This window comes from Mauremys mutica, chromosome 5 (assembly GCF_020497125.1).
Source record: "Mauremys mutica isolate MM-2020 ecotype Southern chromosome 5, ASM2049712v1, whole genome shotgun sequence".
NCBI classification, from domain to species: domain Eukaryota; kingdom Metazoa; phylum Chordata; order Testudines; family Geoemydidae; genus Mauremys; species Mauremys mutica.
In genome coordinates, this window is record NC_059076.1 from 95,262,624 (window position 1) to 95,288,137 (window position 25,514).

Genomic DNA, 25,514 nt, shown 5'->3' on the forward strand with positions numbered 1-25,514 from the left:
TCTGTCTGCCTCAATTCCCTATCTGTAAATTGTGGATAATAGTACAGTATTACCCTGGAAGGTTGTGAGGATGAATACATTAACAGATTGTGAGGTGCTCAGATACTATAGTAATGGAGGCTATATAAGTACCTAAGATGTATGTTCGTTGCCCCTTTTATATTTGGTGCAACCTGGAGTTCTGTGGTGCTGTTTAAAATGCCAGTGATAAGTTGGCTTGAAAACACTTTTTGGTGATTTGGAAGGAGGTTTCCCTCCAACTTGCCATTGAAGGTGTGCCTTCCCAACAACTCTCCTGTCTATGATAAGGCAAATTAGACATGGCTCATTCAGAGCCAGTTGATGGTGCTTCTGCTAGACCAGAAGCAACATCAGTTGAGGGCAGGGCCGGCTCCAGACCCCAGCGCGCCAAGCGCGCGCTTGGGGCGGCATGCCGCGGGGGGCGTTCTGCCTGTCGCCGGGAGGGCGGCAGGTGGCTCCGGTGGACCTCCTGCAGGCGTGCCTGCGGAGGGTCCGCTGGTCCCGCGGCTCCGGTGGACCTCCCACAGGCATGCCTGTGGATGCTCCACCAGAGCCGCGGGACCAGCGGACCCTCCGCAGGCATGTCTGCAGGAGGTCCACCGGAGCCGTGGGACCGGCGACAGCCAGAGCGCCCCCCGCGGCGTGCCGCCGTGCTTGGGGAGGCGAAATTGCTAGAGCCGCCCCTGGTTGAGGGCATTCCACAGTACTAATTTACTCTCTTGCTCTGTGTACAGCATTCCAGCAGAGAGCATGGAAGTGATTTGTATATTGAGCTCAGTGCCATAGTCTGTGCATGGCATTTTGCTGAACTAGAGACCATACGGCCCCCATTGTGGTTTTTAAAGAATATTCAGTTCTGGCTCTTAGTCATAGATTATGTTGAACTGCATTCCTTGAATTAAGTTTAAAAGACATGGCATCAGGAAAGAATGTGTTGGGACTGTATCCTCTGTTTGGGTGCTGGGGTGGAAGGGAATTTTTTCCAATTATTGTTTTACTTATGCAGAAAAAATTGTCATCTTCCTGGCCTTTCATAACTCTGCCCCTTCATACTTGTTCATTCTTATTGGGCTACTCTTCTGTGTTCTTCACTCTGCCAGTAATGGCAACCTCACTTGCTCATTAGTAAGCATCTTGTACATCTTCCACTCTGTCCTTTTATGCATGGAATGCTCTCTCAATTGATCTTTAAGGTTACTCCCCATCCTCTTTCCATTATTGCCTTCAGATAATCTCAGGTACAATGCCTGTGGGATACTAGCTAACATATGGTAGTTGGAAAGAGAGTCAAATAAACTTGTAAGCTTGGATTGTAAGCTGTGCAGAGCAGGGACAATGTCCTCATATGTTTGTATAGTGCCTAACACAGTATGGTCTCTGGATGATACTGTAATAAAGTTGGTCAGTTTGCCTTATGGTTCTTAGTAGAAAACTCTTTAGCTTCCAACTATAATGTGTCGTCATCCCCCCCAGGAAGTTGAAAAGCAGTGTCGTTGTGGAAAGCATACTAAATGCATGCCGTGTCATAAACCGTATCTCTGTGAGACAAAGTGTACTAAAATTCGTGATTGCCAGAAGCACCAATGTAAGAGAAAGGTGAGTGTTAAAATATGTATTAACAATACACTTACACAGCAATCATAAAGTTCTAAATTTGGCTCTTTTTCAGTTTTTGGTCCAATTTTATATTCTTCTTGTACAAATGTAGCATTGCATCAACATGCCTTTTGTTTCACATTTGGAAGGCTTTCTTTCAACTGTAAGGGCTAGCTAATTAATACTTAAAACTCAGAATCTGCCACATAGAGTAGATTCTGTGGCAAATTCCAAAACTGAAGAATAGAGGTTGCTTAAACTATGTTGCTGGGAATATATTTTGATATTAACTATCTCAATTTTTCCCGAAATAGCTTTCCCCTGCTATTTCGACATATGTTTTTGAAGGTTTGAATTGACAGTCAAGTTGTTCAAAAGTCTCAGAACATCTATAGCCTTTGCAGAAAGTGTCTCTTGCTGATCTGAGGAGCTAATCTGTTGACAAGTTCCTTTTAGAGGGTACCTAGTGGATTTTTCAGCTCAGACAGTTTTAAGGGAGCTACTCGCCAAGTAGATCAGCTTTTGCTTTCTTTGGGACTTCAGTGCCTAAACTACCCTTTGTGACTTTGAAAATCTCCATCTAAACGTTAATAGAAATAATCTCTTCTCTCTCCTCTTCCGCCCCCCGACAAGCCTCCTTGCCTATTAAAGAACAGGGTGACAGCCTAGCAAAACCTTAACCCAGCTGTATTCCTTTTGTTAACATAAAAGAACTCATGTCTGAAAAGAATGAGGTGTGTGTAGTGAATGTGTACAGAACATTTAATGATTTTTCTTTTCTTTTGTATCAGCTCTTCTGTGTAATGCTAGTAGGTACAGAACATGTTTAATTCTATACCAAGGTGCTGGTTTTCTTACAGTTTTTAATACTGGTGGGCTAGGTACACATTACTAATAAAATTGTCAGAGATCATTCAGAGAATTTTATTTTTATACAGTTTGTGTGATTCATGTAATGGAAAGTTTCACAATAGAAAAAATCTACAGTATGAGTTAAAAGAATAGTATGCTCATGTGGGATCATTACCACAAAAATTTGCTGTAGAAGTTTTAGTCTGTGCTCAACTCTGAAATAATTTCATAGCTAGTAAACTTAGACATGAAAACTCCCAAATACAATTATTGTTGCAGTTGGAACACACTTATACATCAAATCATCCATTAGAGAGATTCATTGCTCCTGACGTTTGTGTTCAGAGTATGTGGGTGCAGCACTAAGCGGCTGTACTAGAATTTGGTTATAAAAATCAGTTAGGCCATCCTTTTCTCATAATTCTCCTCTTACATGTGCTATATGTAGATCTATGAGGCCAAATTAAATATGCATAGAAACATAATTTCCAGTTTTGTATGTAGAGAGAGCACTAAGTCAGCCAAGAGGCTCCAGGTAGCGTTTTGCCTGATTATTGCTTATTTCATTATTATAATTAAAACTCCCAATGTTCCTCCATATGCCAAGGCAAACACCTCAGCCCAAATGGGAACTGACTCTCTTTAAAGATTTGACTGCTGCAAATAAGTATATAACTATTCCATTGTATCATTGGAAAGAGCAAAATACATAAGTGGAACCTGAGGAAGGCTGTAAGGGGTCTGAAATTTGTATCTTCCTGTTCATTATTTGTTGTTTGTCCTCCTTAAGAATGTCCTTGAATGCAGTAAGTGAGCCATAGGATATTAGGAGGAGAAGAAGCAGTCTTTATTTTCTCCCTTTTTGGTAGCTTTCTGAGGACAACTGGTAGGCCATCTCAGTGACCCAACCAGTCATTTTTAACTAAAATGCCAGACTGACTCTGTTTTGAGTTGTATGGGTGAATTTCTGGCTTGATTTTGGTTTATGGGATTCTTTTCAGCAGTCTTATTAGTGGTAGTGTAGTATCCAGGATCTGTGAGGTGTTAGACAAACATAGGAAGGTGGAGTTTCTGACTCGAAGAGTCTATACACTGGAGTTTGTCTTTATTTCCAGCACACTTATTTTAAACATGCTCTGCTGAGCAAAAGTACTGTCTGCACTGCTACTTTATGCTATACAAAGGCTGCCTCAGACACTTCAAAACTTTTTTCTAACACTGGAAATATCAGGGGCTAATTCCTCCTTTTCTTGAAGGACCTGAATAATGATGTCACAAAAAGTTGTCATGTGAGCTGCAGCCTTCCCCTTCCTTCGTTCTCCCAACAAAAGGGAGATGAGATGCTGAGTCTTTACTTCTAATGTAAAAGACAGACAACCCTTCATCCCTCAAAGTAAAAGAAAAAATGTAAGATTATCTATATGCATCATAAATAAATGACGAAGGTACAGACATTTTTCAGCTCTGCAGTTCAGTTTTAAAAACTAGACTAGACAAAACACAAGTAAATGTATTGTAAAGAGCAGTCTTGAATTTGCAGTGAGGTAGACTAGGTGACCTAATAATTCTCTTCTTTCTTTAAAGATGAAGAACAGAGTAAATGTTGTAGTTAGCAGGAGTTCCAGTTCCTTTGGGCCCTTTCTCTAACTTTTGACTAGTTAGCCTCTAAATCTTACAAGTAGATATTTCAGAAATAGAAGAGGTATTTTAGTATTGACATTTTTTAAGCTGATGTGGGTGGGAGAACATGGCACAGATAATGTATACCAATTACACATTTGGGTATTTGAGCCCAATTAAAAAGAGATCTGTCAGACAAAATGTAAAAAAAAAAAAAAAGTAATTGATTTACTTTTTAAAACTTTGAATTTGTCACACTGAAGTAAAGAAAACTGTTGGTTTTTAGTTTTGACTGGCACAGTCTTAAAGCATTTTAAGAATTATGGTACAGTGAAGAGAACAAAGAGTTGCCATCTTTCAGTTGAACAAAAACAAAAAAAGCCCAAGCTCCTTTGCTAATCCCCTATCCCTTCTTTCTTTAGTTCTCTTTCCCAGGTGCAAGGGGGAGGAATTGCTGTCTCCTGCCCTGGAGTCCATTCACTTGTTCTGCTTGATACATCTGTACTGAGCAAAATAGATAGTATTACACACTTGAGAATAAGCACAATGAATGGACCACAGATCCTTGAAGCATGTAAGCAGTTATTCCTATGCTGCAGGAACAGAGATGGTGAAAAACAGAACTTGAAGAGTGCTGGGCCAGACCCAGGCTAATGACCATCATGATCATTCAAACTGTACAGTAGTTCAGTCTAAAATGACTTCACAAGTCAGCCATGTGCAAAAGTATTCTAGATATTCATCTGAATAGGTGTGGGCTTTTTTTATTAGAAGGTCTATATCTTGCTAATGTATTGAAATGACACTTTCTAGTGTATTTTTTATTACAAGCGCTCAGTTTCTGTACTTCTACTGTCTCATATGAATGGCATCGAAAGAAGACGACATACATTGGAAATTCTAAAACAGCCAGTTCTGTGGAATGTTTGTTTTTATTTTATAGTGTTGTTCTGGAAACTGTCCACCTTGTGATCAACTCTGCGGACGGACTTTAGGATGTAGAAATCACAAGTGTCCTTCGGTTTGCCACAGAGGTAAGACTATGCTGAAAAATACCAGTTGTATTGATGCCTTTTTGTTGGAATATTGTTTCTGATGGCACTAGAATGAGATTTTTTTTCAACCATACTGCCTAGAAGAATTGTCTTCCTTTCCTGGATGTCTGTCTGCCTCTTTGGGTAGGGACAGGTAAGGAACTGGTATTTGGATCCTTTCATGTTGCAGAATGACAGTCAAGTCTCAGGGTTTCTTACCTGGTAACTTTTTTGTTTGACAGAGGTCCATCGAGAGGGAATACCTATCGTAATAACTGTTTTGGTCTTTTGTAGGTTAATTTTTCTTTCAAAGTAACTGTGTTTATTGAATATGCAGTGTGTGAGGCCTAGTTACAATCTACATATTGTTCATGTGGTCATGTTTGGTGGTTTCTAAAACAGAATATGCAGTGGTTCTCAACCTTTTGGGGCTCATGACCCATTTGTAAATGTTTATGGCTTGCTGTGAATCAGTAAATAGTCTGGGGGGCGGAGGCCTGGGGGTTGCTTTGGTTGGATCCTGCCCCCCAATGGGGGTTGGGTTCCGCCCAGCACTCACCTCACAGTGGCGGCTCCTACAGCTCCTGTGCTGTGGGGCTGGCTGGGCTTGGCTCTCTGCTCCAGACATTGCAACCTGCGGGATTGCAGTGCTTCTCTGGTTTGGCCCTGTCCTCCTGACTGGACCAAATTTGTGAGAGTGGAGTTGTGATCTGGCTCATAAGGTGGCGGAGCTACTCACTAAAATTTGGCTTATCTGGACTCCTGTCGTCATGACAGCTAGGCTAAATGTGAGTGGCGCTTGGATTCCCAGAGATTCCAATGCCCGGAGCAGGGAGGCAAGCCCAGCCAGCCACATGGTACAGGAGCTGCAACATGACCCTTTGAAACATTCTGGTTACCCCATTTTGGTTCCTGACGCATGGGTTGAGAAATGCTGTGCTATATTTTTTTTTTTTGGATAGAAGAGGAGTGTTTTGGTGTTTTACTGGTTAGTAAAAAAATTAAAACTAGTTACTAAACACATGACAAAGGAACCTAAGAAAAGTGCCCTTCAGCAGCCCCAGATCCCAGTTATAAAGAAGCATGAGACTGACCATAGTGGGTCAGACCAGTGGTCCATCTAGCCCAGCATCCTGCCTTCCAGCAGTGGCTGGTGCCAGATGCTTCAAATGAACAGAACAGAGTTATTTATTGAGTGGTTCATCCCCTGTTGTCCACTCCCAGCTTCTGGCAGTCAAAGGCTTAGGCTCGGTCTACACTACATATTTACTCCAGTATAACTACATCGCTTAGGGGTAGGCAAAATCTACAACCCTGAGTGATACTGACCTTAACTCTGCGTGTAGACAGCACTGCTGGTAGGAGAATTTCTTCCTCTGACATAGCTACTGCCTCTCATGGAGGTGGAGTTATTAAGCTGATGAGAGATCTCTCTCCTGTCAGCTTAGGGTGTCGTCACCAGACATACTACAGCATCACCAGTATAAAGTTGTAGTGTAGACCTGCCCTTAGAGACACCCAGAGCATGGAATAGTCCCTGACCATCCTGGCTAATAGCCATTGATGGACCTATCCAAGCGACCAGGGAGCTTTGCGAACAGGGGCTGCTAACAGGGAGTTTCACAAGGGAGTTGGGCAGGGGAGTGGGAAGAGAGTGGGGGTCCCTTGTCGGGTCTATCCGTGCCCCTTTAGTCCCCTTAAAATCTATAAACCAAACTACATTCAAAACTTCTTGCTGTAAACAACCCTTTCATTAACTAGGAGACAATGCAGGCAGAAGCCCAGCAGCAGAGTGGGGGCTATCCAGTTTATTGCACTGAGTGTAGCATGTATGATTACCTGCCCTGTGGGTGGGTGGCGTATGTGTGCAGTCGGTTCAAGGAGCTCCTGACCCTCAGAGACCACGTACGGACTTTGGAGCCAGGGTGGCGGAACTGGAGGAACTAAGAGAGGCAGAGAGGTATGTTGATGGGGCTTTCCGGGACACTGTAGAATTGTCCCACCTCTGGTCAGACAGCCCCTGAGTGTTTAAGCAGGATGAAAGGCCCAGGGAAGCAGAGCAGTCAGTGGGAGCAGAGGGAAACCTTCCCATAGTTGAGACCCTCCTTCCAGATGGTGCTGGGGTTGCCTCTTGCCCTGAGGTTACCTCTCCTGGGGAGGGAACTCCAGTTGCTGGGAAAAGGCAGGTGTTAGGAATGGGAGATTCGATCAATAGAAACGTAGATAACTGGGTTTGTGATGACCGGGAGAACTGTATGGTGACTTGCCTGCCTGGTGCGAAAGTTGCGGATCTCTCGAGGCATCTAGACAGACTTACGTGTAGTGCTGGGGAGGAGCCGGTGGTCGTGGTACATGTAGGTACAAATGACATAGGGAAGGGTAGGAGAGATGTCCTGGAAGCTAAATTTAGGCTGCTAGGGAAGAGACTGAAGTCCAGGACCTCTATGGTGGCATTCTCAGAAATGCTCCCAGTTCCACGCACAGGGCCAGGTAGGCAGGCAGAATTTCAGAGTCTCAATGCATGGCTGAGACGATGGAGTAGAGAGGAGGGGTTTACGTTCATTAGGAACTGGGGAAACTTTTGGGATGGGGGAGCCTATACAGGAGAGATGGGCTCCACCTAAACCAAAGTGGAACCAGACTGCTGGCACTAAACATTAAAAAGGTTGTAGAGCAGTTTTTAAACTAGGAGATGGGGGAAAGCCGACTGCTGCAGAGGAGCATGTGGATCGGACACAGACTTCTCTTAGGGGAGAGTCTGATGATAGAGAATCTCCAGGTTATAGTCAGGAGCAGAGGATGGAAGAGGATAATGTAAGGGCCAGAACAGATGATAAACAGTCACATAAAAAAGAATCTGACACATCAGAAAAGGGCAGACAAATAAACAGGGACAAGTTGTTAAAGTGCTTGTGCATGAATGCTAGAAGTCTAAATAATAAGATGGGTGAACTAGAGTGCCTTGTGATAAAGTAGGATATTGATATACTAGGCATCACAGAAACCTGGTGGACTGAGAGCAATCAATGGGACACAATCATTCCAGGGTACAAAATATATCGGAAGGACAGAACAGGTCGTGCAGGCGGGGGAGTGGCACTATATGTGAAAGAAAATGTAGATTCAAATGAAGTAAAAATCTTACGCGAATCCACATGTTCCATAGAATCTCTATGGATAGAAATTTCATGCTCTAATAAAAATTTAACATTAAGGATCTATTATCGACCACCTGACCAGGACAGTAATAGTGATGATGAAATGCTAAGGGAAATTAGAGAGGCTATCAAAATTAAGAACCTAATAATAGTGGGGGATTTCAATTATCCCCATATTGACTGGGAACATTTCACTTCAGGACGAAATGCAGAGATAAAATTTCTCGATACTTTAAATGACTGCTTCATGGAGCAGCTGGTACGGGTACCCACAAGGGGAGAGGCAACTCTAGATTTAATCCTGAGTGGAGCGCAGGAGCTGATCCAAGAGGTAAGGATAGCAGGACCGCTTGGAAATAGTGACCATAATACAGTAGCATTCAACATCCCTGTGGTGGGAAGAACATCTCAACAGCCCAACACTGTGGCATTTAATTTCAAAAGGGGGGACTATGCAAAAATGAGGGTTAGTTAAACAGAAGTTAAAAGGTACAGTGACTAAAGTGAAATCCCTGCAAGCTGCGTGGGTTCTTTTTAAAGACACCATAAAAGAGGCCCAACTTCAATGTATACCTCAAATTAAGAAACACAGTAAAAGAACTAAAGAGCCACCGTGGCTTAACAACCATGTAAAAGAAGCAGTGATAGAGAAAAAGATTTCCTTTAAAAAGTGGAAGTCAAATCCTAGTGAGGCAAATAGAAAGGAGCATAAACACTGCCAAATTAAGTGCAAGAGTGTAATAAGAAAAGCCAAAGAGGAGTTTGAAGAACGGCTAGCCAAAAACTCTAAAGGTAACAACAAAATGTTTTTAAGTACATCAGATGCAGGAAGCCTGCTAAACAACCAGTGGGGCCCCTTGATGATCGAGATACAAAAGGAGCGCTTAAAGACGATAAAGTCATTGCGGAGAAACTAAATGGATTCTTTGCTTCAGTCTTCACGGCTGAGGATGTTAGGGAGTTTCCCAAACCTGAGCCGGCTTTTGTAGGTGACAAATCTGAGGAACTGTCACAGATTGAAGTGTCACTAGAGGAGGTTTTGGAATTAATTGATAAACTCAACATTAACAAGTCACCGGGACCAGGTGGCATTCACCCAAGAGTTCTGAAAGAACTCAAATGTGAAGTTGCGGAACTATTAACTAAGATTTGTAGCCTGTTCTTTAAATCGGCTTCGGTACCCAATGACTGGAAGTTAGCTAATGTAATGCCAATATTTAAAAAGGGTTCTAGAGGTGATCCCGGCAATTACAGACCGGTAAGTCTAACGTCTGTACCAGGCAAATTAGTCGAAACAATAGTTAAGAATAAAATTGTCAGACACATAGAAAAACATAAACTGTTGAGCAATAGTCAACATGGTTTCTGTAAAGGGGAATTGTGTCTTACTAATCTATTAGAGTTCTTTGAAGGGGTCAACATGCATGTGAACAAGGGGGATCCAGTGGACATAGTATACTTAGATTTCCAGAAAGCCTTTGATAAGGTCCCTCACCAAAGGCTGTTACATAAATTAAGCTGTCATGGGATAAAAGGGAAGGTCCTTTCATGGATTGAGAACTGGTTAAAAGACAGGGATCAAAGGGTAGGAATGAATGGTAAATTCTCAGAATGGAGAGGGGTAACTAGTGGTGTTCCCCAAGGGTCAGCCCTAGGCCCAATCCTATTCAACTTATTCATAAATGATCTGGAGAAAGGGGTAAACAGTGAGGTGGCAAAGTTTGCAGATGATACTAAACTGCTCAAGATAGTTAAGACCAAAGCAGACTGTGAAGAACTTCAAAAAGATCTCACAAAATTAAGTGATTGGGTAACAAAATGGCAAATTAAATTTAATGTGGATAAATGTAAAGTAATGCACATTGGAAAAAATAACCCCAACTATACATACAATATGATTTAGCTAATTTAGCTACAACGAATCAGGAAAAAGATCTTGGAGTCATCGTGGACACTTCTCTGAAGATGTCCACGCAGTGTGCAGAGGTGGTCAAAAAAGCAAACAGGATGTTAGGAATCATTAAAAAGGGGATAGAGAATAAGACTGAGAACATATTATTGCCCTTATATAAATCCATGGTACGCCCACACCTCGAATACTGTGTACAGATGTGGTCTCTTCACCTCAAAAAAGATATACTGGCACTAGAAAAGGTTCAGAAAAGGGCAACTAAAATGATTAGGGGTTTGGAGAGGGTCCCATATGAGGAAAGATTAAAGAGGCTAGGACTCTTCAGCTTGGAAAAGAGGAGACTAAGGGGGGATATGATAGAGGTATATAAAATCATGAGTGATGTGAAGAAAGTGGATAAGGGAAAGTTATTTACTTATTCCCATAATACAAGAACTAGGGGTCATCAAATGAAATTAATAGGCAGCAGGTTTAAAACAAATAAAGGGAAGTTCTTCTTCAGGCAGCACACAGTCAACTTGTGGAACTCCCTAGCCTTCACAACCTCCTCAGGTAAGACTATAACAGCATTTAAAAGGGAACTGGATAAATTCATGGTGGTTAAGTCCATAAATGGCTATTAGCCAGGATGGGTAAGGAATGGTGCCCCTAGCCTCTGTTTGTCAGAGGATGGAGATGGATGGCAGGAGAGAGATCACTTGATCATTGCCTGTTAGGTTCACTCCCTCTGGGGCACCTGGCATTGGCCACTGTCGGTAGACAGATACTGGGCTAGATGGACCTTTGGTCTGACCTGGTACGGCCATTCTTATCCTACATGAACTTATCTAATTCTTTTTTTGAATGCAGTTACCCTTTTGGCCTTCACAACATCCCCTGGCAACAAGATCCACAGGTTGACTGTACGTTGTGTAAAGAAGTACTTCCTTTTGTTTGTTTTAAACCTGCTGCCTATTAATTTCTTTTCTTCTTGTATTATTTGAAGGGGTAAATAACACTTCTTTATTCACTTTCTCCATACCAGTCATGATTTTATAGATCTTTCTTATCCGCTCTTAGTCCTCTCTTTTTCAAGATGAAAAGTCCCAGTCTTTTTAATCTCTCCTAATATGGAAGCTGTTCGGTACCCCTCATCATTTTTGTTGCCCTTCTCTGTACTTTTTCCAATTGGTGTTTTTATCATTTTATACTTTCTACTGCCTGTCATCGCATAGTACGTGGATGCCCAGGGAAAAACACATGAGACAGAAGCGAAACTTTGAGATCTGATCATTTATAGGTGCTGTGAAGCAAGTATAAAATTCATATGCAATTTCTGATTTTTGAAAATAGTATTGTAGTCACCATGAACACACTAGTGTCACATCTTAATATAATGTCTTTGCTATAACTTAGTAATTGCTAAAACAGCATATCTAGATTTACTAATATATGTGCATACACTAAATTTTATACACAAACTTCTAAATGTTAGTATAAACACACGCACACGCGCGCGCACACACACACCCTATATATATTTCCACAATGGCCTACTTTATTACAGAAAGCCTTTTATCTCCCTATATTTTTACAGGAATGTCATAAAATGAGGTTTGGCCTTAAAGTTTTATTGTTCTCTGGATGGCTAAAACACTGGTAGTTTACTTTTAATTTATGAATTAGGGAATGTTGTGAGATTACTACTTAAATTAATTCATTCCTTTGCACATAAGGCGGTGCATTAATGGCTGCGATGGGACCATCATGTTTGCTGAAAGATGATAAACCTGAGTGTCTGTGAAATAAATTTATGGTCTCACTTTGCTGTCCAGACTTTAATTTTATAGCTTCTTTATGCGGGACCTTGTTCCTTTTAGCATCATTTGTGTAGGTTTCTCTGTTGCTGTTGTAGCTTATTCTGTGTCTCAGATTGAAAGCTTTGTTTTGATACTATGTATATTTTGAGACCTTTTGGAGTGTTACATCTTGTTTCCAGCTTTATTACTGTATTGTTTTAACACAGGCTTATTCAAAGTGTTAAATAGAAATATAAACAAAGAGAGTTGGGAATAAAGAACAGGAGGTCATTCATTTATGGTTTGGAATGTGTGGAGACTTTAAGCAGCCTTTTGTTTATTTCTTGCCTCATAACCATGCATTTTTGTTTGAAGGTAACAAGATAACATTCATGTAGTTAGAAAACTGTTAGTTCAGGATGCAGAGAAGGATAATAAAATGGTTTAGAACGTTTTCAGTTGAAAATAACTTGGTTTAAAATCAGGCCTTCATGTTTAATGCAAAAATATGATTCAAGTGCAAGCTATTTCATAGTATCATTACATTATAACTGTAGAGTAAAAATATCAGAATGTCTGTTTTGCTTCAGTTTTCACTAAAAAAAAAAAACCAAAACAAACAAAAAAAGTTAATTGAGAGTGTGACCAGATAATTAACACAATATGTATTAACAAAGGGAAAGGACGCAAGTCAAAATAGGGGGGAATAATAGGTTAAATAATATTTAGTTAAGGTGGATGTATTTAAATAGGCAGAGCCTTATAAAATTGATCCTACAGTACTTAAGGAACTAGCTGAAGCAATAATGGAAACGTGAACAATTATCTTGAACTCAGGGAGAACAGGTGAATTCCTAGAGAACTAGAGAAGGGCGAATATACTACAGAGCTTTAAAAAGGGGAACAAAGAGGACCTGGAAAATTATAGACCTGTGAGACCTGGAAAGATCTGGAACAAATTATTAAACAGGTTAGTTTTCTAGCACTGACGAGAGGTAGTGTTAAACAAGGAGTGATTCCTCATGAGTATTTTGTTCTTTCTTTGCTTCATTTTTACACTGTCCCCTAATGCATGATGTTCTTCCTCCTCTAACCCATGTTTATTTTCACTTTTAAGTTATAAAAACATTGTAGTGCTGAATCCAAGAGTAACTGCAGGGTTAACGCTCTTGATGCTCTGTGCACTGAGAGAGGGAGGAGCACTGACCTCAGGAATACCACCATTTTAATGAGTGCAAGACAGATGAGAAAATGCTGCAAACCCTGGCAAAGTACTTTTTGTGCATTAGCATGGTACTGTTCGCTGGCCTCTTTTGTTGATAGTTAGCAAAAATGTCCTTCCCAAAGGAAATGGCACTGGTCCCTTTCATCACTAACTTGGGTGTGTCTGTTTCTGCTGCTGCATAGCTGATAAGGCAGTTCCAGACTATCTTTTGCATGTACAATGGCTGTCTCCTGTTCTTCACGTAAAGGTGCATTTGTCAGCTGAAAAGTGACAGAAGTAGGCAGAAAATATGAATGACCCTCTGAAGTATGTATTAAACATAGGAATGCAAAATGTGGAAAGCCCCAAATGTGTCAAATGTCATATCTGCCCCTTCCATTTTTCTAGGAATGCCAGTAGTTGTCCTCATTGATGCAAATATTTAAATAATTTGTGCATACATTATCCAGCGTCTGAGATGTAGTCTTGCCATAGAGCTTTAAATTTTTTATAAAAATACATGTTACACTCTGGTAGTACAGTACATTAGTGTTTATTTCATTAACATAATTGCATTTTTATATATATAGGATTAAAAAAATGTGTGCGCACACTCTCACACCTTATTAAAAACTGGACACTTGCATATCCTTTTTGGGCTGTTTGTGCTGTCAGTGAGAGGAGTACTGATTCTAGAAATATTGCATCTCAGATACCATTGTGGATAATCCTGTCTGTCTCAAAGTTATATTCCTCATTAATGGTTTCAAACTATACATTTTTTCATAAACTTAACAAGAAAATAGAGTTACAGATAGCTCTATCTCTGAGTCTGCTTTCTAATGCAATTAATGTCAGCAGTGGCACACACAATAAAATTTTACATTTGGTATTTGATAAATAAAATGAGTGGAAGAGTCTAAAAATGTTATTTTAACCTTCTCTGATCTTTACCTTTTTAATTTTGAAATATGTATTAGTGTTTCCTAATATGAATAATTTAAAAAGGAGGAAGACTTATTAGGTGCATTTTATCAGCCTCTGTGCAGTTAGCGACAAATTTGCATTTTTGTCAAGCATGATAAAAGCTGCAAAATGGCATCTTATAAATGTCAGAAATCTGATTTTCTTTATGTTGACCTTTCAGAAATTGATGAAAGGCTATAATCTGTCTTCACATTCGTAAGAGTCTGTGAAATATAAATAGCATTATGTAAGTGCCATTTGGTCAGGGTGACTTGTCTAGCATTGATAATACTGCCTTGCATTTTAAATCTACAAATTGAACTTGTCTTATTTGGATAGTAGTTATATGAGGACAGTCAAACTTAATATTTGTTTCAAAGTCTGAAATAGTCCCTTCAAATTGGTTCTTGAAACTTTGAATCGAGATGCAAGCGTAACATCAGTTTTTTCTTCAGACAGTGCAGAGTAGACAGATTAGTACGAAAAGGTTCCCAAATTCAGAATTGTGGTGATTACTGTTTTTAGAAGCAATGGGATATTTTGACTATCACTCTGTTCATGTATTTGTTTTAGGTAGTTGCTACCCATGTCCGGAGGCAATAGATGTGTTGTGCAATTGCAGTAAAACTGTTCTCAAAGTACCCTGTGGCAGAGAACGTAGCACCAAGCCTCCAAAATGCAAAGAGCTATGCAGGTTGGTACAGAAGACTTATGCGTGCACATTGGTTTCTAGTTCTTTGGATGACTTGAATTTGAATTCATCTAAATACTTGCATGCTACTATTTCTGTGAAGGATGCATTATGTCAGATTTGGGGTATGTAAGACCATTGTCTTCCCAGGGTCATTTGTATACTCAGCTACACCAGGTGATTGCATCAATGTCTCTTGCAATCAGATTCCCCTTTTAGTTGGCTGGCTCTTATTCTTCTGTCCTCAGAGGACTGCATCTCTTTGGAGCTCAACAATTCTCCTTCTTAACTAGTCAACATAGTTAATGTTGAGGCGTAAAGGCCTTGTTTTCATTTTTACAATTGAAGTATGGTTTTAGCGGCTTAAACCTTGCACTATGGAAATCTTTTTATTTGCCAAAAGAGCTGGCATTTAAAAAAAAATCTTTATATAAAAATACACTGAAATCAGTGGCCTTTAGGTATGGGATGGGGAAAACACACACTGAAATCCATAGAAAATTTTATTGATGTGCTCGTTTTAAACTTAATAGCTTCATAGACTTTTGTGTGGCATAGGACTAAAAACAATTTAGTCAGCTGTCTTTGTTCAAGGAAAAAAATCAATTAAGTACATATATATTTAAATAATGGTTTAATGGTTCTATTGAGTTGTTAGAAAGATTCAGATTGACTGTCTCACTATGAAGTTAGTTTTCCTTTAACATTATTTTATTTCCTTGCGGTTATTTTTTTCAGTCCTCTTCTACCATTATGGAACAGTCAAGGACATAGAGTGTCATGGCTCTACCTCAAAGAGGCAAAGAAACTGTCAAACTATAAATAAGGTCCCAGTCCTGCCTTCTTAGGAAGGGTCTTTCTGCAGGAGTGTTAAAGAACTGAAGGAAAGAGATTTAAGTATATAAGGGAGCATCTCTTCTAATTGGAGGAGTGTGAGATGTAGGATGTGAGAGACAGTGACACAAGAAATTGCCAATGAGTAACTTTCTTTTGTACATCCCTCTTTTTTCACTCCAGCGGTAGGGACAGTTGCAGACACACAACAAACTTACTAGCCGTACCGTATGGAAGAGGTCTTAACTTATTGCCCTGTGAAGAACTGTGTCTGAAGAAACAATTCTCAGATATGGACAGATCCAGATTGACAGCACTTTACCACTTGTAGAGAAGACTGCACTGCTGTCTTAAACACATTTGAAATGGGGTCTTCAACTCTCAGTCTGGGGAGTGGCTATGACTAGCAAACTGATCTTTAACCAGTTTGTGACACTGGTGTTTTACTTGCTCATGGGCAAGGAAGATGGTTGTCTGATGGTGATGGATTTATGACAGCTCTCAAAATAATTGCCACACCTCGCTGAATGCTTGTGAATGAGACAAAGAATGTCAACCTGTTTATCTGGGAAGTGAAGTCTATCTGTTTGGGAAAAGCAGATTTTGGCAGGGTGGGAAAATGATAATTTGATGTGATTTGAAGGTTGACCCAGTCTGCCAGCAGGCTCATCAGCTCCTGAAACCAGAGGTGTCTGTCTCACCAAGAGACTAACCATATTATCTCTTATTTGTCCTGCTTTGCCACCTTAAGCACTGGGGAGAGGTGGAAGAGTAAGGTTGCGGAGGAGCAGAATTTTGGCTCTTCACCTAGTACTTTGGGCTAAAGAGTTAACATATTTGCATGAGGGCCTGAGTGTACAGAGAGCAAGGAAGATAGATCAGTTTTTTCTGCAACAGTCAATCACTGAAATTCCAGGATGCAGCATATTTGCTTGAAGCTGAAGGTACTGAAATACTATTCACTGATTGTCAGTTGGTGTCAGCTGAACTACCCTTCCAATTGTCCCCTCTAAATAGACTTCCCGAAATGACAAGAAGTGATGCTCTGCCCATGTCCAGGAGAGGGATTCTGAAAGTAGGCGTGCACTTGGTCCCTGCTTGCTCAGCCCAGTTGCTAGACTGTATCAGAAGGTACTTGTGAAAGTACAATACCTTTTGTGTCTGAAGGGCTAAGATGATCTGAGACTCAAGTCAGCTGATGATCAGTCTCTGTGAAGGAACCAAGTCTGCTGGAGTGTGGGGGAACCCTGCTGCAAGTCCTATCCTGGGACTGGTATCCATGGTCAGAAACTAGAAAAGGGTAGCAAAAGAAAGGTCCACCATGTGATGAGGTAAATTGGAACAACTGGAAAGGAAGGAAGAGACTGCTGGTGAAAAAGAGGAATTACTTGGAGGAAGAGGCAGAATGCCATCTGGCCAGAGGGAAGTATTATAGATGCTGAAAATAAACCCAGGTTGTAGCTCACCACAGGCTACAAAGTGGTTCAGAAGACAGAGGCTTTGACCAGGTTATTTCATGTCTTGGGTCTTTTCAGTAGAGCCCTAAAGCCTACTGGAGAAATGTGTTCATTTGCCACTCTACTGTCCAGGATCAGAAGAGCATGAAAGAAGCAAATGTGAATTGTCCTGAATTATTAGGAAGCCCTGGGTTGCATGGTACTACAGAACCTTGGCCCATGACCACTTCAACAGGGCTCTGATCAGGATGCCTTTGAGAGGGGGAAACAAGTATATCCCATCCTGATCAAAATTGGCCATTAGAATTGCCAGGTTCTTGTGAAGCTCCATGGGGATGGATGAAAAACTGAGGATTGAGAACAAACCACATGTGACAGATAGAGAACATGAAAAGGTGGAAGTATCCATACCAACTAAGAAGCCAATCAATTGAGATGAGCTAGCAGCAGCAGGAGGAAAAAAACCTTAATCTCAATTGATTGGCCTTTTAGTTGGTATGGGTACTTCCACCTTTTCATGTTCTCTGTATGTATAAATATCTTCTGTCTGTGTGTTCCATTCCTTGCATCGGAAGAAGTGAGCTGTAGCCCACAAAAGCTTATGCTGAAATAAATTTTAGTATCTAAAGTGCCACAAGTACTCCTGTTATTTTTGTGGATACAGACTAACACAGCTGCTACTCTGGAATGTGACAGATGTTAGTCAGTCATATAGTGCAGCGGTCCCCTACCTTTTTGGCACCAGGGACCGGTTTCGTAGAAAAAAATTTTCTGCGGACCTGTGGGATGGTTTTGGGACGATTCAAGCGCATTACATTTATTTTTGTACTTTTATTTCTATTATTATTGTAATATATAATGAAATAATTATACAACTGACCATAATGCAGAATTAGTGGGAGCCCTGCCCCCTATCTGACCCCCACCCACTTCCTGCCCTCCCCGACTGCCTACCCCCCTCAGAATCCCCGACCCATCCTGCTCCTTGTCCCCTCACCATCCCCCAGAGACCCCCACAACCCTGGGACCCCACCCCTGCTCCCTGTCCCCTGACTGCCCCAACCCCTATCACCCCCTCGCTGAGTCCTGACAGACCCCCCCCCAAACACCCACAATCCAACCCCCCCATTCCCTGCCCCCTGACCGCCCCCCAACCTCCGCCCCCTCTCTGTGCCCTGACTGTCCCCAGGACTCCCTGCCCCTTAGCCAATCCCGCTGGCCCCAGCCTCTTACCCCCGGCTCCCTCCTCACCCGGAGCCTCAGCGCCTCGCCCGACAGCTGCAGCGTGTCCCCGGCGGGGCCTGAGCTCCGTCCCGCTCAGAGCCGCGTGGGGAGGGGGCAGGGCTGGGAGCTCCACGCCGAGCGGAGGCAGCTGAGCTCAGCCCGGAGCTCGCAGCCCCGCCCCCTCACCACGTGGCTCTGAGGGGGCGGGGCTCAGGGGCCCTGCCGGAGACACGCCGCTTGATGTGCTAGGGGTAGGTTCGCGGCCCGGTTCCTAACAGCCGCAGACCGGTACCGGTCCGCGGCCCGGGGGTTGGGGACCCCTGATATAGTGCACTACTGGAAAATGCTTAAGTGCTACAGGGAAGAGGATGATGTAAAAAACCTATATAGAACAGACTGAAGAGTGACAGACACAATGGTAGTGTTTGTCAAGAGCGAAGTGGAGAGCATTCCATTGGCCCAGGTGGGACATGAAGATAGGTATCCTGAAGGTCAGCTGAGCAATAGAATCTTTCCTGTGAAACAGATAGGCAAGGAGACCTAAGGCTTCCATCCAAACCTTTCATTTGCATAAGTTCAGGAAGCAACTGCAAAACCTCATATTCCTGTGCTTTAGAGAGTAATGAAAGTAAAATACTGAGCTGACCTATCTCGATTGCCTATGGCAACTGATTGAATGGCTCTCTTATTCAGAAAATCTTAATTTTTTGATGATTCATGAGGGCCTGCAGGGTTGGAGAGAGAGAGTACTAGTGAAAGTGCCCAAGAAGAGCACAACACTTTCAAGTTAATATCTCATTCAGCTGTCCTGAGAAGAGGTGGCTGAAGCCCCGGAGAAGTGCCAAATTTGACTTTCCACTTAAAGCAAAGGTGGAAGCTGAGCCAGCCTGATCTCAGTAGGGCTGCTTACATCGGTAGGCAGCAGAGGAGGTGGTGGTGCTGTTGAAGTCTCTTCTTTTGGGTGCAGGTTGTCCTGAGAAGAAGATGGGGAAACCATGAAAGCAAAAGGCTGGTTTGCAAAAATGTGAGGAGTAGACAGCATCTAAATTGGAGTGGAAGGCAGAGGAAGATTGGTGATTAGAGTACTTGAGTGACCATTGAAATCTGCATTCAGTTCCTGGCTCTCATTTCCTGTAGACCCTCCATGTCTGTTGGAGATCATTCTTCCCAGTGATTGTGAGGTGAACTCATGAATCATCAGGGTTTTTTTTTGTTTTTGTGAGATGCTTGGCTTCCATACAGTTTGAGGCCATATAAGAACGTAGTGGACAAACTGGGGTCTCGTTAGATTCTTTACCTCTTTGCTTCCTAATAAGTGGAGATGGAAAACACTGTATGTGCTGGACTGTCTGTCTGGGTATGGATGTTATACAGTGGTTAGTGCATCTTGGAACATATGTGGGAAGACCTATTTCCCTGCAGTGTTTTGTTGGTCTGTGGAATTCACTGCCACGGGGGCCAGAGTCAAATATTATTGCTGGATAATTTAATGATTACTAAGCTCAGTGTAAATTTTGAATCATGCTCAAGGTGTAAGGTGAAGGAATGCATTTCCCTAATACATAGGTTTTTTATAACTGACTAAGTACATTTTCTTTTTTTACCTTTCCCCTGAAGTGGCTAATGAATTTGATGGACCAGTGGTTTGCTCTAGTATGGGCAAATCAGACATTTTGTGTTAAGGTCATTTTGAGTTAGTGAAATACATGTGTGTATAGCTTTATATAGCCATATCAAAGTACTGCTAAATATAAAACTGATGGGTTTTATTTAAAGTTATTAAATACAGTAAATCGTGCTCCCTAATTTATGATTGTATTAATGCATATACCTTATGACTGCAGTTACATGTTTCATATTGTATTTGTTCTTGGTTTTCTACTTCAGTCGGCCACCAACCTGCCATCACCCCAGCCAAGAGAAACACAATTGTCACTTTGGCCCTTGTCCTGCATGTCGTCAGTCCTGCCAGAAAGTGTTAAAGTGCAGTCACTTGTGTCCTGCTTCTTGCCATGATGAAGCTCTTGTGAAGCAAACTGGCTTGGTAAGACAATAGCCAGAAATGTGTTACGTACTAGCACTCTGCTTAACAAGAAGAATAAGGAACATTTCTGTCCTTGATTTTGTCGGAAAGTATAGCTACTAGGAGTAAATAATTAGGGATAGATATGCTGCATGATGCTTAACTGAGAAATTAAGGTACTGCTTGTAGTTGCCTTGTTTAAAATCTAATTGCTTTTTATCCTGGCCATAATTGATACTCCACAGGTAAATTAAGAGTCTTCCTTTTCTTTCCTCTTCCCCCATGTTGTTTGTTTTCGTTAACAATTTTATTTAATATCTTGTTTGTTTTTAATATCAGCAGTCAACTTAATTTTTATTTGCCTCTATTCAAATTGATGGTTAGCTTGCAGGTACTTGTTAAACTATCATATTAGGAAGCAAAATAGGAAACTGTACATTGAAGTTTTCAGACCTTAAACTTCACGTGCAAAGTATAGTAAGAACTTCAAAGTAATTATACTCCTCGAGTAGAGTATCTTGAGCAGGTGAGATTGTATTGTTAATTTTACTTGCCTTTCCTGTGTTGTAAAAACATTCTAAATATTAAACTAATTTTTGACTTGTCCTTGTCCTCAAGTTAAACAGTAAGGAAATGAAATCATGACTTGTGGTATTATAAAGCCACTTGGCTTTCAGTCCCCTATTCTCAGCCATGCCAGAAAATGAAATGATTATACAAGCATGTACTGTATTCATGTCTTAGTTCTAGTAATAGAATTTCTTCAGTTGAGGGAAAATAGACCTGTTAGAACTAAGATCTTACCAGGCATTATGGATATTTATAGCTAAACAGATGGCTCCAGTTGTCACCACAGTTTATTTTATATACAGAGGCTCCCCAACTTATGCAAGGCGTTCCGTTCCAGAATGCCTTGTGTAAGTGGAATTTTGCATAAGTCAGGGACGTATACCCGACAGTTATGCCAAAAAAGACCCCAAACGTTCACGGAACTTACGGAACTTTTTCTGTAAGTGTGGGTTTGCGTAAGTCGGGTTTGCGTAACCCGGGGAGCGTCTGTAATATAAACACAGCAATGTATTTGTTTTGCTCTCAGCATCAACCTGCTGGTCCCTGGGAACAGCCATCTGAGCCAGCTTTTATTCAAACTGCATTACCTTGCCCCCCGTGTCAGGTTCCTATACCAACGTAAGTATAAAAAGTTTTGCTTGGAAATTGTATCAGATTTTACATTGCTATATAATATGTTTGAAGGCATCACTTTTTGTGCTTCTGAATTTTACAAGGATTTGTACTGATGCAGCTTGTCTGACTTACATTTTTGGTGGAAACGTAAGGCAGGGAATTTCTTTCAGTGGCCAATGGGTAGCATCCTGGAATGGTCTGCTCGATGCACAAAGGGATGGATAGGAAGAGTAAAATAAGTGCCTGATTTTAAAATCTGTATAAACAAATGCACAGAGCTATGTTAAAATAATATTTTACAGATTGGGCACAGAGAGATCAAAAATATCCACTAATTTGGGTGCTCCATTTGAGATACGTAGGACTTTATATTTCAGAGTACATAACATTATATAGCACTTCATGCTCAAAGGACAGCTCCCATTGACTTCACTTGCAGCTGTGAATGCCCGGCACTTCTGCAAATCAGAATCCAGTGTCTTGTGTCAGTTGCCCACAAAATGAGGAATTAGAGACCACCTCTGAAAAGTCTGGTTTAAATGACTTGACTAGAATCACATAGGAACTCTGTTGCAGAGGCTCTGATGACTTAAAAGATAGTACAGATAAATTCTAATTCTGTGTGAAATTATGAACTTTCTGTATGTATTTTTTTACTTCATTTTTAATGTACATTCTCTTTTGTCCTTCTCTATTGTCTATTTACTTCCATGTTGGACTGAAATTCCAACAAGGTAGTGGGACAGGATTGACAATAGAAAGTCATTACATCTGAAGTGCCCTTCCATTGAAAAGGAATAGCCCTAAACAATACACTATATCCCCATCAGGAATTGGTTTATTGTGGGAGATGTAATCTGGAAGTTACCTGGCAGGGTTACCTGGTGAGTCTGATCCTGAGAATCACCTGACGGACAGGAAGTTTATAAAAATACAGGAACTGCTCTCTTCAGGGTTCTCTTCAGCCATTTTTACTAGTGCAAGATGATGGAAGCTACTGCAGGCTCTGACTAAGGCACGGGGACTGGAGGACCACCAATGCAGGTGGTCCCCAAAAAACTCCCAAGGAAAGAGTGAGCTAGAGTGAAGGGAAATGCATGTAGTTGATTTTTTAAAAATCCATATATTTTTAATCTGAGTAATTAAAGAGCAAATACTGTGCAAGTCTTTGTGCAAAGTGTGAAGCATTTAACATACAACTACAATATGCCTCCAGCGAGAGTTAAACTAACCCAGAAGGCTTGTGCATTTGGTGGGATTCCTGGAGAGTATGTTTTCAAGCTGTTGGTGTATCTTGGGGGGCTAGCATGGTCCTGGGGCCTAAGGCAGGTAGGCTGAGGGACTCCATTTCCAGTAAAGAGTAGCAGACTGAGAATTAGTGTGCAGGAAATGTGCCACAGGGATGAAGGGAGGAAACAGTGCTGTAACTTTGAGACCCAGGAAGTTTAAAACACACAGGGATCCAGAGGCTGGGATTTCCTTCATAGCATTTTGGTGGTGGGGAGCCCAATCAGATATGTGACAGAGGCCAGGATAGAATCCATTTATCCAGGGCAGCATTTAACTTCCTTTACAATGAAACCTTCCTTTGTCTTCCTGTAGTCTCCTGCCTCTTTCATTACTCACTTTCAAGCATCTGCAACAAATGAGGCAGGGTCCTACAGACAACAGCCGTCTTCTCTATACAAGTATGATTTTTTACCTAGAGCGGCTCCATCCTCTATGCTTAATGAGGCAGGGTTACAGTGGGGAAAAAAATAGTATGTGATTACATAGTGCATACACACAAGGGGGGCAAAATCAGGTGGCACAAGCAACCGTAATTCTGGCATTTCTTAGTTTTTAAGCATTTGGCTCTGAATTTGGCTCTTCCTTTTTTATAACTACATGCCACTACGTGCATCCGACGAAGTGGGTATTCACCCACGAAAGCTCATGTTCCAAAACTTCTGTTAGTCTATAAGGTGCCACAGGACTCTTTGCTCCTTTTTTATAACGGATTCTTTCCCACAGCAATAGAGTGATACTGCTTCAGATGCCTTATTGCTTTAAGGAATACAGCTGTTTGCAATTCTCTCACTTATTGTTTTTTCTTCCTCTTTGCAGGGAATGTCTTGGGCAGCATGAGGTGAGTCACAGAGAAATTACCATTTAAGCAAAATATGAAGTGTGCATCATTTTGTTTTGATTGATTAGTTCTTACAAAAAGTATTTGTTGCATTAAAATATATGAAGTGTTTTTATTTAAGTGCTGTTGTTCATTAGGACAGTATTATAGCACTGTATTAGAAAATGTACAACAGTTGAATTTTAGATTGCTCGATCAAAGTTTAAATTCTTGGCTTTTGAAACTACATTTTATACAGGTTATAATGGTGAAGTGCTCTTGGACTAGTAAGTGTATTTAATTGCATGTTGTCTGTTTCATTAAGTATTTCACTCCCTTTTTTTCATTTGGCTGATATGTAAGCAATGTTTCCTCTCTCCCCATCAAATGTTCTTGTCCAAGTAGCTACCATCATTACACTATTCCTCAGATTGGATGGAGGCTTTGCATTGCATATGGGACAGTAAACTGTAATGCTACTGTGTGATTTAGATGCAGACTGGGAAGATTGGATAGTGTGGTGGAGTCTCTCCTATGAGAGATCCTGCCAATTAAGTTGTCATTTGATGCAGCCTTCTATAATCTAGAAGTAGAGATTTTCTGTGTCCATTTACTCTAGAGGAAAAGGTAATTAATTTTTCACAATCATTTAATAGTTAGAGACAGTTATAAAAAGTGGTAAATGATTTTTGGATTACTTTTCTAAATAAAGTTTCGCTAATTTAAAATTACAGCTACATTTTAATGATAGTATTAACAGGTGTTTTGTTAGGCTTATTGTAGACTTTTTGCTAATATGTCATAAGTTTTTGTAATATCAGTGATGTTCTAATTTAGAGCCCTTTTAAATTAGACAATCGAGATATTAAATGTATTTAGCTGTCATTATGATTCATAATTCACATATATGTAATAATAACCATGAGATTTTAAAATCAAATGTTCATTGTTCCCATATAACTTTTGTAGAAGTGGGGGGGGGGAAGGAATATGTATAAACAAAATACAGTAATGATAAAAAACTGCATGTCACAAAAGGTATAAATGCTTGCCTTAATTGTTTATCAAATGGAGACCTGCCTCGGGAGGGGAACCACTGCCTGTAAGTACTCTCCCCTTGCAAATGTTAAAGAAAGTAAAGCTGCCTCTAGCATGTTGCAACCAACCTCAAAGTAAGAACTCTTTTTTTTTTTTTCTCCCACACTTTCCTCAATATATTTCCAGTTTATGCTGGAATGTTTTTATATAAAATGAATGTCTGCGTTTTGGTACACCATATACTGTTGGCTTGATGTTGTAGATGCCATGTAAGTGCTTCTACAAATTAGTTTTGAATGTTGAAGTAGAAACTATGCCATGTTATATAGTAATATGGAAGGTCAGATGTTACAAAGTTGTATGTACTCTTTAAAAGGCTAAGTAAATATTGGCAAAAAACTTGTGTGCACATTGTTCTGTAGTGTAAATGAAAAAAATATGTACAGTGTGTCTCCTTTAATTTAAACAAAATTGGTGTTTTTTTTCCTTGGTCATTTAGTGCATATCTATAGAAATCTGAGAAGTATGAGCGTGTCAGGATTTAGGTTTATGGTTTTGTATGTGCATAATTTCAGTGGGGTGAAAATAGGAAAAGTTTCAGAAGTTAGATAAAAGGTATATAAACTTCACATGTGCTTTCTACAAATACTAGAATTTTTTTATAGAAATTGCCTTCTGTACAGATAGACTTAGTGTGTGTAACCAAAATCAGTATTTTTACTGATCTCAGTAATTTATAGGTCAAAAATTACACAAAGTTGATCTAAATCATTTCTTCTTTGTGGTGAGTAGTCTCCTTTTCAACATCATGTAT

At 40.7% G+C, this 25,514-nt stretch overlaps 1 protein-coding gene across 2 annotated transcripts in view; it reads left to right on the plus strand.

Annotated features, from left to right (window-relative positions):
• The window catches only part of NFXL1 (nuclear transcription factor, X-box binding like 1), an 88,439-nt gene that overhangs the window by 24,267 nt on the left and 38,658 nt on the right, over positions 1 to 25,514 (plus strand). For both annotated transcript variants that reach the window (XM_045018824.1, XM_045018825.1), the window contains 6 exons: positions 1,495 to 1,617; positions 5,033 to 5,123; positions 14,715 to 14,835; positions 20,235 to 20,391; positions 21,467 to 21,558; positions 23,662 to 23,683. In XM_045018824.1, coding sequence (XP_044874759.1) covers positions 1,495 to 1,617; positions 5,033 to 5,123; positions 14,715 to 14,835; positions 20,235 to 20,391; positions 21,467 to 21,558; positions 23,662 to 23,683 — 606 coding nt within the window. The remainder of the gene's footprint in view (positions 1 to 1,494; positions 1,618 to 5,032; positions 5,124 to 14,714; positions 14,836 to 20,234; positions 20,392 to 21,466; positions 21,559 to 23,661; positions 23,684 to 25,514) is intronic.